The following is an 11,373-nucleotide window of genomic DNA, read 5'->3' on the forward strand; positions in this document are numbered from 1 at the left end:
GGGATGGATGGTTAGATAGGTAGGTGGATGGGTAGCTGGGTGGATGGATAGTTAGATGGATGGGTAGATTGGTGGAGGGATGGAGGGATGGTTAGATGGATAGATGGATGGTTGGATGGGTGAGTGAGTAGATGGTTGGATGAATGGTTGAACGGGTGGGTGGATGAATAGATGGATGGATGAATTGATAGATAGTAAGTGGATGGATAGATGGTTGCATGTGTGGATGGGTAGATGAATGGATGGTTGGGTGGATGGATGGATGGATGGATGGATGGATGGATGGATGGATGATTAGTTGCATGGGTGAATGGATGGATGGTGGATGGATGGATGATTGGATGGGTGGGTGGGTGGGTGGATAGTCGTCCATCCTTCACGATAGACAACTCACCAGTATTGCACTTCAGTGTCTGAGCTGCTTTGTCCAATGAAGCTTAATGCTGAGAATTTACCAACCAGATCTTCTGTGGGGCTGCTGTGGAAAGTGTAAAGAAGCCCTTGACATTGCCCTTGAGAAACCTCACAGTCTAGTACAGGAGCTAGGGTTCATTTAAATGTGGCCTGAAGGGAACCAAGGTGGAGTTCTATTGAGCCCAGAAAGGGGAGGTTTGTGCTTCCCTCAGGACTGGCCCTCTGTCTGCAGACGTTGTCACCAGAGACGAGTTCCTCAGGAAGCAGAAGACGGAGACCATCATCTACTCCCGGGAGAAGAACCCCAACACTTTTGAATGTATTGTTCCCGCCAACATCGAAGCTGTGGCCGCCAAGGTGAGGTGGGGTTGGGGGTTGGATGGGGTGGACCACCAGTGATATTTGTGAGGCGGCCTCAGCCGTGGACAAGGATGGGGTACAGAGTTGCTCTGATCTCCCTGTGCGCGAACCTCTTCCTTTTCCTTTTCTCTTCTGCTCCGTGTTCCCTCTCCACACACCCTCATTCTCCGGGGTCTGCCATGGACGTTGACAATTTGAAGCCACCTTCTATTTCGGATGGCTTCCTGGCACTGGCCTTCCCAATTCACTTTGCCCAGGGTCGCGTGCCTGTCTGTGAGAACCAGGACCAGAGACAGAGGGCGCGTGGGTCAGAGAGACAGACAGGGAGAGTGAGTGGGCACCAGGAGTCCTATTCCCCTCAGAGGGAAGTTGGCAGCAATGCAGGAGAGGTACCTGTGTGCATTCTAGAATCTTCTGCAGCCAGACAACATGGTCCTTATCGGTCCCTAGCATTGAGTTCTTTCTCCTTCCGGGACCTTTCCAAAAGCAAAGCTAACTGTTGAGTGCTGCCCCAGCATGTGGGGTGTCAGCTCTGCAGTGGATGGTGACCTTGGGGCCACACAGAGATTGTCCTTCTTCAGAAGCAGTGAGCTCCTGGGTGCCAGGGAATCACGCTTTGCAGATGCTCCCGGGACTGTCCAGCCCCACCTCATTTTTCGGGGGTTTTCCACCCTTGATAGAACACGAACGCCTTCGTGAGCGGAAAGGGGTAGCAGGTGTTCCTGAAGCTGATGTTGCTTTTCATTAAAACTCACTCGTGCTACCTGCTTCCCCTTGGGCTCGATGCCTGGGTTCCGGCAGCACTCATTGCTGTGCATAGCCTTGTGGGACCAAGTGTGCCAACAAGCAGGGGTCGGGCTTCACCTGGTTCCCTGGTGCCGCTGGGGGCACTCAGGGCTCTCTCGCCCCTGTCTCTGTCCCGCGGAGCCTGACCCTGCACCACGGGCCCCGCCCCAGCTACCCAGAGGGGCTGGAGGATCTCCTGATCACTGGCCGCTGTGCTTGCAGGACAAACACTGCCTGCTAGAGGCCGGGATCAGCTGCACCAGAGACTTGATCAAGTCCAGGATCTACCCCATCGTGCTCTTCATTCGGGTGTCGGAGAAGAACATCAAGAGGTTCAGGTAGGGCTTGGAGACCCTCCCGCCGGGCTTCCTGCAGCCCCTCCCTCCTTGCCATACCTCTGGGGTTGCCACTGAGAACCACTGGGCGCTTGGTCCCCCTGCTCCCCGTTTAGGGTGCCTGGCTGTGCCCGGCTGCAATCCAGGGCAGGCGCGACCCCCAGCTTCTAGCAGCGGAGACAATAACCCCCAGAGCACGTTCAGAGGGGCGAGGACTAGGCGGAACGGATGCAGGCCCCAGGCGGCTCGGGAAGGGAAGCTGACATTGGAGCAGCCCGAGGGCTGAGAGGGCAGGCAGGGCAGGTGCTGAGGGGGAAGAGCCTAGACCTTGAGGCGGGGACAGCAGCAAGAGACCATGCTGTGGACTGTGGCAGGGAGAGGCACCTTGCAGCCGAGCAGTCCAGACCATGCCACGTGACATGATCTAACAGGATGTAAAAGGCTCCCTCCCGCTGCTGCGTGGAGACAGGGGTTAGGACCACCTGGGTGAGAGCTGGGACCCGATCCTCTTTCACGGTGGTGAGAAAAGGTCTGAATCCATGTTCAAGGTCAAGCCGGTGGTCTTTGTGGCAGGGTTGGCTATGGGGTTTGGGGCTTGGCCATTAGGCGGCGCTATCCGTGACCCCAATTCTCCCACACATACATGCTGCAAGTGAGAGGAGGTGGTGAGGTCAGTGGCCTCTTCCACCAGATCTTTCCAGTGCGCCTGCTAAGTGCCTGGCCCCGGGGGACCCACGAATGAGCACACAAGACAAAAATCCCCACCTCGCCACCGCACTCACATTGTGACCGGTGCTGTCTGGAACCCCAAGGTGGCCGCGTGATGGCGAGGCTGGGGGGAAGCCTGGCACGCTGCGGGCAGGGACGTGGGAGCGCGCGGCCGCTGCCGAAGACGGCGGCACAGGGGTTTCTCACAGGATGGCCGCATGACCCAGCGGTTCCACACCAGGGCATCTTGCCCCGAGGAACCCAAAGCATCTTCTCTGGAACAGCTCACAGCTGTGATGCGCCTTAGAAAGGAAGAGCGTTCCGGCACCTGCGACAACAGGGTGAGCCTCGACGACATGAGGCTCTGCGAAACAAGCCAGGCACAAGGGGCAAATACGATTCCACTGACTCCAGGCCCCTGGGCGAGTCGCAGACGGGTCGATGGTGGCCCCAGCGGCCGGGGAGGGTGAGAGGGGGTTAGCGTGTTCTCGGGTGTGCGGCTCAGTTTTGCAGGATGAGAAAGTTCTGGAGTTCGGTGGCACGATGACGTGAAGAGACGTAACACTACCGGACTGTGTTCTGTAACAGCGGTCAGGACGGGAACTTTCCCGTGTGTGCGACCACGATTACATAAGACTAAGCAGCGTAACTCCCCTGTGCGGTCCATCAATTAGTTCTGAAAGATGGGAGAATTTTTTTTTAAGTAAACTAAAGGGAAAAAATTGAAAGATAGATTTTTTTTTAAGATTTTTTATTTAGTTATTTGACAGACAGAGATCACAAGTAGGCAGAGAGGCAGGCAGAGAGAGAGAGGGAAGCAGGCTCCCTGCAGAGCAGAGAGCCCAATGCGGGGCTCCATCCCAGGACCCTGGGATCATGACCTGAGCCGAAGACAGAGGCTTTAACCCACTGAGCCACCCAGGCACCCCGAAAGATAGATTTTTTTAAGCCCTACCTCTTGGGATTTCCGCAAGGACCAGAGTAACGGGGCCTGTGGCACAGTGGAGTGCAGGAAGGCAGCAGGGGGTGGCCGTGGGGTGGACAGGGGAGGTCAAGTGGCACAGCACTGAGGCTCTCCCCCCCCCCCCGCACGGGGACAGAGGGTCCCCTTGCCTGGGCTCCTGCGCAGCTCCCACAGCGCGCTGTGTGTGTCCCCCCCCCCGCCCCACCCTCTGCCCACAGAAAGATGCTGCCGCGGCCCGAGACAGAGGAGGAGTTCCTGCGGCTGTGCCGGCTGAAGGAGAAGGAGCTGGAGGCCCTGCCCTGCCTGTACGCCACGGTGGAGGCCGACATGTGGGGCAGTGTGGAGGAGCTGCTCCGGGTCCTCAAGGACAAGATCAGCGAGGAGCAGCGCAAGACCGTCTGGGTGGACGAGGACCAGCTGTGAGGGGGCCCCCGGAGTCCGAGCGCAGCTCCCAGGGTGTCCGGACCCCGGCAGGCAGTGCCAGGGGACGAGGGGGCTCCGTCCTCCTGGTCGTGGGCCACCTCCCACCAGGGAGCCCCGGGACAGACTCAGCTGAGGGGACAGACACTCTCCAGTGGGGACGGGACAGGTTTATGCCCCCCGAGGCTGACCTGGCCCCAAGGCACCAGCAGGGAGGCAGGGTCCCCCAAAGGACCCGACGCCAGGCCGGAGGCCAGCGGCCCCACGGAAGCCGGAGCAGAAGATGAATGTAACGCATGGAACAGGTGTCCTCTTTGTAGGCAGGGACCCTGAGCACCAGGGCACCTGCCAGCCCTCGGAACACACCAGATATGCCTTCCCAGGCAGGACAGTTGGGGCAGAAGGGGAACCGTGCCATGCTCTTGTTTTTCTTGCATTAAAATCTCTCCATTTCCTTGTTTTCAGCCTTTATAAAATTACGATTATTTCATTGTTGGCAGAGGTGTTCAACTTTTGCCCCCTCAGTAACCTGCAGAGCACTCTGAGATAGCTTAGGTCAGGCCCCATGTCCGGTGCAGGCAGGGAGACTGGACATCCCAGTTCATCCCAGTTCATCCAGGACACACCTGAGTCACCCCTGGTCTTTGGGCGGGATGGTTCCCAGCCCTTCTTTCACTAAGCTATGTCCTGATTGTGGTGACAAGTTATCAAGTCACTCTGGAACGGGCCTGTCCTTCCATAGGCTGCTTGGGAGGTCCCCCCCACCCCCATCCCAGACTCCAGCCCCAGAAGCCAGGGCCCCTGGCTCGAGTTCTCTGCTTCTCTGCACGTCACGTTCATACATACAGCCTGGCTGCTTCCTTCCTTTCTGCACGCGGGGTAAGGGTCTGGATTGGGTTTGCTCCCGCTGCCTGAGGGCTGGCTGGACTGGCAGGTGTGTGTGCAGGACAGCCGTGCTTCCCTCCGCAGCAGATAGCAAAGGCTCTGTGGGTTCGAGAGCCATTCTCCTGGACCCCTTCATGCAGACTTTCCAAGTATGGACCTGACTGGGCGTGGCCAAAGCCAGGCCAGTCCATCCTGCCACCACACTGAGTATTTATCATACAGGTAGGTGGCAGGATGGGCTTCCATCCCAGGTCTGCGTGTTCATGGGAACCGGGGGAGAAACTGCTGGTTGACAGCCCACTTACTAACAAGATCCTGTTTTTATTCTGGGAAATGGTGTACAGCTAAGAGACCGTATACCCCAACCTCCCTTGCAGCTAGGGAGGAATCAAGAAAATGTAACGCAACAAGGTTTGGAGGAAAGACAAAGCAGACAAACAGCCCTTTCTCTAGTTCCCTCCTGGACTACAAATGTGATGGCTGGAGCTCCAGCAGTCATTTTGGACCTTGAGGTGACCTTGAAAATGGAAACTCTGTGCAAGAGGGTGGTGGAGAAGAAAGAGAAAAGGAGTCTGAGTCACTGATGGCACTTTGGAGCCCAGGACTACTGCTTGGGTTTTGTTTACATGGGACAGAAATAAATTTTTATCTTGTCTTCAATGACTGTTATTTCAGTCCTTGGTTACTTAATAGCTTAAAGCAATTCCTAACAGATACAGGAACAACTCTTGGTCTTAAATACCATGGGCACGAGGAGTGGTTTAGGTTTTTGCCACATAGTCAAGATATGAATTACAAATAAAAGAGCTTTTGATGAATATCTAGGTCTAAAAAAACAACACTGTGCATCCTGTGGGATTTTTTCTTATTTTTATTTTTTAGCATTTTTACCCTTAGAAGTCAAATGAGCACCACAAAGCCGGGGGAGGTACAAGTGGGGGTGGGGGTGAGGGGTGTCCGAGGCAGGGGGTCTGGTCCCCTTGTCCCTCTGTGATGATGATTCGTCCCCACAACCCTGAGATCCAAGTTTGCCAGACAGAGCAACGCCTTTACAAACAAAAATATATTCCCCCAAGAGCCAGTTAGTGAGGATTTTTTTTTTTTCTTCCTCAAAACAGCCCCCAGAATCAAGCTGGATGTGCTGGGCCCAGAGAGGCCATGCTTCTGGAGGCCCAGCTATGGTTATTTGTCCCCAGATAAGCCGTCTGGCTCTCAAGGAGCTGCAGGAGCTCGAAGGTCTCAGCTTCCGTCTTGCTAGAGCTGTACATTGAACGGTAAATTCTACCCAAGCTGAGGCAGTCGTGTTTCCACTCACACCCGGTGCTTCCTCATAAAGTACTTAGAGCCAAGGGGACAGACGTGACCAGAAGAGAGACCCGGAATAAAAGGTCTGCTGATTTATTTCTGTTTATTTATCTAACTTCAGATGCTCAGGCCTGTGCAGAGTAATCAAACTCGTGGCTTGCATGTAATTTGGGAGGTGGGAGGAGACGATGAGGGGTGAAGAGACGACACACGTAGGGAAAGATGCCTGGAAAAAATTGGTGGTGGGTTCTCCCCCCCCTCCCCCACTTCCCTGCACCCCTGAGCCATTTTCACCAAGTTCCAGAAGGCAGGGCTGTGGGCCTGTGTGTGTGCTAATAAGATGGGGCAGGAGGAGAGAAGGTCAGGAATGAGTTGCTGTGTTCTGGGTCAGTCCCCGATGGAACTGGGAAGTCAGCAGGAAGCTGGGGTTTGGCACCCCGGGGGGGTTTCAAAGAAGACCCCTGACATCATCTGTTCTAGCTCCAGGCTGCCTGGGAAGGAAAGTGGGGCATGCGTTGGGCTGGGCGATGGGGAGACTGCAGCTCAAATTACTGCACCAGAGTCTGCAAGCCGTGTGTTCCCCTGGGAGCCAGACTGGGGCTCAGGAAGGTGCCTGAGATGCACAGTAGAGCTTGCTGCCCGCATGGGGAACCTAGGACCCCAGGCTCAAGAAGGGAGCCTGTGCCAGGGGGATAACACCAGGGATAGATGTGTGGTCTTCCTCCAAGGACACCAACCACACAGCTCAGAGCCCCGGAAACGGTGTCACATGTGTGGATCTACACTTTGCTGGGGGAGAAACGGCAGGCTTTCTCAGATTCCTGGGGGCCCTGCATCCCCAGATTAATGAACTGTGCTCTCGGGTTGGGAAAATATTAGCAGCTATTTTTTGAGCTCCTACTCTGTGCCAAGCACTTTGTAAGTATTCTTTGACTTCCTGATCTCACAACTCTCCTCCATTTTATACAGGAGAAGAAAAGCCCAGAGAGGCCAAATAGCTAGACAAAGGTCACACAGCTGGAAAGCTGGAACTCCAGCCAGCCCTGGCTGACTTGCCAACTGCAGGCTTTACTGGATTTTCCAGTTCAGAGGGCAGGGCCCAGGTCCAACTGCTGGGCCTCTCTGCTCTCACAGTGACTGGGGACAGGCTCTGGGGTCCCAGGCAGTGGCTGGCTTGGGGCCAAGTCTCAGGATCAGATGGGAGAGGATGTGGGTTTCCTCTCTTCCCCCGAGGCAGCCTGCTTGGGTTTCTACCTAACCAGGCCACACTTTGGGGGTAGGGAGGGGAGTGCGGGAGGGGCTCATCTCTGAGTCCTGGCGTCCTGCCATCACAATGGCCTCAAAACCCACGGCATCCAGGGTCACGTTCCCCGGGAGTGCATCTATCTAGGTTGGCATCTCCCTCCAGCCCTGCTTTGCTCCCTGTCCTGGATTTGTCTCTGGCAGTCCTGCCAAGGTCAGCCAGGATGTTCTGGCTGCTTGATGGGGAGATGCACCTCCTAGCACCTGCTCCGGCCCCTGTGTTATCCAGAATGTTCTGCAGGGGTTCCAGCAACTTCCAGGAAGCCTCAGCCTGTGCTCTGACGACCTGGGGCCAGAGAAATCTCCAGGGGCAGGAGTCGGGGGCCGGGGGGAGGGTTCCATCTGAGGCTGAACCTTGGTTTTTTTTGTTTCCATTTCAAACCCCAGGAACCCAAACTAAAAGCAACAGGAAGTGTCCTACCCCACTGTCCTGACTCCCTTCCCCCACTCAGGCTGCGGGGCTCTGGGGGAAAAAAAAAACAGACCCTGAGAACAATTCAGACCACCGCCCTTGGGGTCAGCAGAAAGGACCCAGGAACCTCAGGAGGGCAGAGGCTCTTGGTTTTTAACCTGGAATTCTGTACCCATTTCTAACAGATAAAACCTTCACAGGCTTCGGAAGCATGTGTTAGAAGACGCCATCCACGTAGATCCCGTCCCCTGCCCTGTCCCCATCCCCGTCCCCATCCCCCCAGAACCGCCTGCGCCCGTTCAGGCTCTTCCTGCACAGACAAGCGATGGGTGTGCTTGCTGCTCGCTTTGGTGCACGACAGAGGACACTACCCACGCTGTCCCATACTTTATACCCAGGGACTCTCTCCCTATCCTTTCCCACAGCTGTCCAGTGTCCCTGGCGGGCCACCGCATCATTTCCTCGTCAGATATGTAGGTCATTGGCAGGGACTAGCTGTCCCTGCATCTCTGAGAGGGGCTCTGCCCGGGTCACCCCCCTGCACGGCCCCCGGTGCCCCCCGTCGCAGTGGTACCCACTGACGGCCCGGCTTCTGTGGGTGAGGACCAGAACAGGCCTGGCACTCTGGTCTGGGGCTTTCTCCATGGGACTGTCACAGAGACCCACAGGGGCTTTCGACGTGTGACCGGCCAATCCTCTCCCGCCTCAGGGAAACTTGGAAGTTCTAAGACCCCCACCCCCGGGGCTGCTCTCTGCTGCAAAGTGGTAAGCAGGGGTTGGGGGGGGGAGCTTTGTACAGGACCCCACAACACCTCCTGCCCTCCACTAAGGAATACCAGTCCACACAGGCCTAAAGCCAAATTCACACCCTCAGACCCCAAAACTTCCTCTCCCCACCCACCCTGCTCGATCCTACAGCCAAAAATGCTGGGTGACACCCCCTTTCTCTCACTGTGTCTCTGTCTCTCTTACACTCTCACTCATCCTGGAACTCTTAACTCCCTCCTGAAGCCATTCACCTCTCCCCATCCCACCACTGCCACACTGGCCCAGGCTGACCTTGCCTCTCGCTGACAGCTAGGATACCCCCAAACCACACATAGCACCCCCCAACCACATCAGCCCTCTTGATTTTTCTCTGGCTTCTGGGGCTCCACACAGGCTGTTCCTCTTCTGATATGCTGTTCCCTTCGCTCTGCCTCCCTCCTACTCATGCATCAGGGGTCCTCTGGGGGAGGACGGCCTGAACTGATCTGACCTGACTTGAGGGGCACACCTGCCACAATTCTTGTCAGACCATGTTGTGGTGACTGGCTTCAGTGTGAGCTTCACAAGGGTGGAGAGCAGGTCTGTCTGATTTACCCCTCGCACCCAGTAGCTGGGCACAGACAGCTGCTGAGTTGGATATACAATGAAGTGCAAATCATCACTTTGCCATCGGAGCTGCCCAGAGTCCAGCAAGAATGTAAGTGAGTGAAGTGGGCCATCGTAAGGCCATAGGGATAGGTGGGGACTGTGGCAAACTGTCCAGCATGTAGTTCATCTAAAAGAGGTAGTTGGAACTCAGCCCCAATCACTTAATGTCATGTAGGAAGCAAATCCTGTCTTACCAGACCTTCTCATTGTTCTAGAGAACAGTTGGCTTTCCTCTTCAGGCCAATTACCTCATTGGTACAAGAAGGCTGCCACAGCTCCAGACATCACATCCTCATTTCTGGTGCCCAAAACAAGAAGGGAAGATCTCTCCTTTATTGTGGAGGAACATGTTTCCCAGAAACCCCCAGTAGGCCTTCTCTGATGTCCCATTTGGCCAGAGTATTGAATCCTATACCCACTCTGGGGCTATGCACATTGTCACTCAAACATAGGAAACAGAACTTGTCCTTAAGGGAAGAAACAACAACATTTGCCACAGGAGAGCTTATTTAGATGGTAAGGCCTCTTTGAGGAGGTGACATTTTGAGCAAGGGCCCAAAGGGAATGACAATAAGCCATGAAAAAACAATGTGGGGCAAGAGTGTTCAAGCAGTGAACACAGCAGGTGCAAAAGTCCTGGGGCAGACACAGAAGCCTGCCCCAGCTAGCTCAAGTGGAAAAGAAGGACAGGTTGTTGTGTGATGGGATACACTGTTCTCCTCCCTCCCTCTCCCCCTAGGGAGGGCTGTACTCCCACCCTTGGACCTTCTATGTCAGGAGGAGGCCAAGAATGAGACTAGAGGCTTGGGGGAAGTCCGAGAGAGGAGGAAGCAGCCGCAATGAGAGAAGTCAATGGGAGAAAGAGAGAGCATGTTTTCCAGGGTTATAGTGCACACAATGTGTTTGCTTCGTGACATTTAAGGAACTCAAGTCTTGGGATGCCTTTTTTGGTTGCCGGACTGTGTTTCTTGGCTTCAGCCACTTTCAAGAGGCCGCTCTCAGGTCACATCACCAGAGGAACTGAGAATATCTACAGCCAGAAAGTTCCAGAGCAGTCAGGCCCCATGGGGGTGGGAAGGGGCCAGCAAACAAGGCAGCCCTGTGGGTGGCTGAGCCAGACGGTACCAGGGAGAACCTCAGTGTGGGGACAGTGTTGATACCATGGGATCAGCGAAAACTCCAGGTCAGGACTCACTCTCCCCTGATAGCAGGCAGGGGGCTCCCCTGGAATGCCTAGCTGTGAGCACAGGCAGGTCAGGGTTAGGGGAACAGCCATTGGCAGAGAAAGGGGTATGGGGGAGGCAGCCCGGGTACCTGCGCTCCCACAAGCCTGGCTCTCCCCAGGCCCTCACCTTCAAAGAAAAGAAATCCAAGAGGGACACTGCATGTTGGCAGCTGGAGGTGTCGCTCTCAGCAGAAAGGGCAGCCCACGGTCACTCCTCTCCCCATGACCTTTACCCGGCTCGCACCTAATTTCTCCCAATCCTGTTGTTTCGCCTAATTTCTATTCGTTAGAGAAACAGTCACAAACCAAAGGTGGCTGTCACTTTCGCTTGCAAGGTTCATGGGGTCCCCGGGGTCTGGGCCAGCCAGGCTCTTCCTGCAGGGTCCAAGCACCCCCTCCACACAGACCTGGGTCAAGCACGCAGTGGTCCATCCAGGCAGCCCGCCCTCACCTGGCGGCTCCCCTTCCCGCCTCTCGCCCTGCCCTCTTGTCATCCAACCTCTGTGGATGAATCGAGCTGCCTCCATGGGGCTGGGGCGCGGTCAGCCTGTCCACATTGATTTCCCCCGTCATTCCCTTGGTCTTCTGCTCACCTGGGGCTCTTACCACCATCTCAGGCGAGCTGGCCAGGATTGCCTGCTCCCTTGGCTTTGAGGATCCTGGACCTCTGACTTTGAACAAGACCCTCAAACCAGTCCTGGCACCAACATGTCCCAGTGGCAAACATCACCCCCATTTAACAGATGGGGGAACTGAGGTACAGTTGCTGGGAAGGGGCAGAGCTGAGATTTGAAGGGGAGGTCTCGGGGTACCCCTCACAGCCAGCTGGGGCATCCCTGTG

At 55.7% G+C, this 11,373-nt stretch overlaps 1 protein-coding gene across 3 annotated transcripts in view; it reads left to right on the forward strand.

Moving 5' to 3' along the window:
- Positions 1 to 5,533, forward strand: part of CARD11 (caspase recruitment domain family member 11) — a 113,801-nt gene extending 108,268 nt beyond the window's left edge. For all 3 annotated transcript variants that reach the window (XM_045994043.1, XM_045994045.1, XM_045994044.1), the window contains exons 23-25: positions 647 to 771; positions 1,783 to 1,898; positions 3,786 to 5,533. In XM_045994043.1, coding sequence (XP_045849999.1) covers positions 647 to 771; positions 1,783 to 1,898; positions 3,786 to 3,990 — 446 coding nt within the window. In that variant the 3' untranslated portion in view covers positions 3,991 to 5,533. The remainder of the gene's footprint in view (positions 1 to 646; positions 772 to 1,782; positions 1,899 to 3,785) is intronic.
- The last annotated feature ends 5,840 nt before the right edge of the window (positions 5,534 to 11,373 follow it).

This window comes from Meles meles, chromosome 21 (genome assembly GCF_922984935.1).
Source record: "Meles meles chromosome 21, mMelMel3.1 paternal haplotype, whole genome shotgun sequence".
Taxonomy (NCBI): Eukaryota; Metazoa; Chordata; class Mammalia; order Carnivora; family Mustelidae; genus Meles; species Meles meles.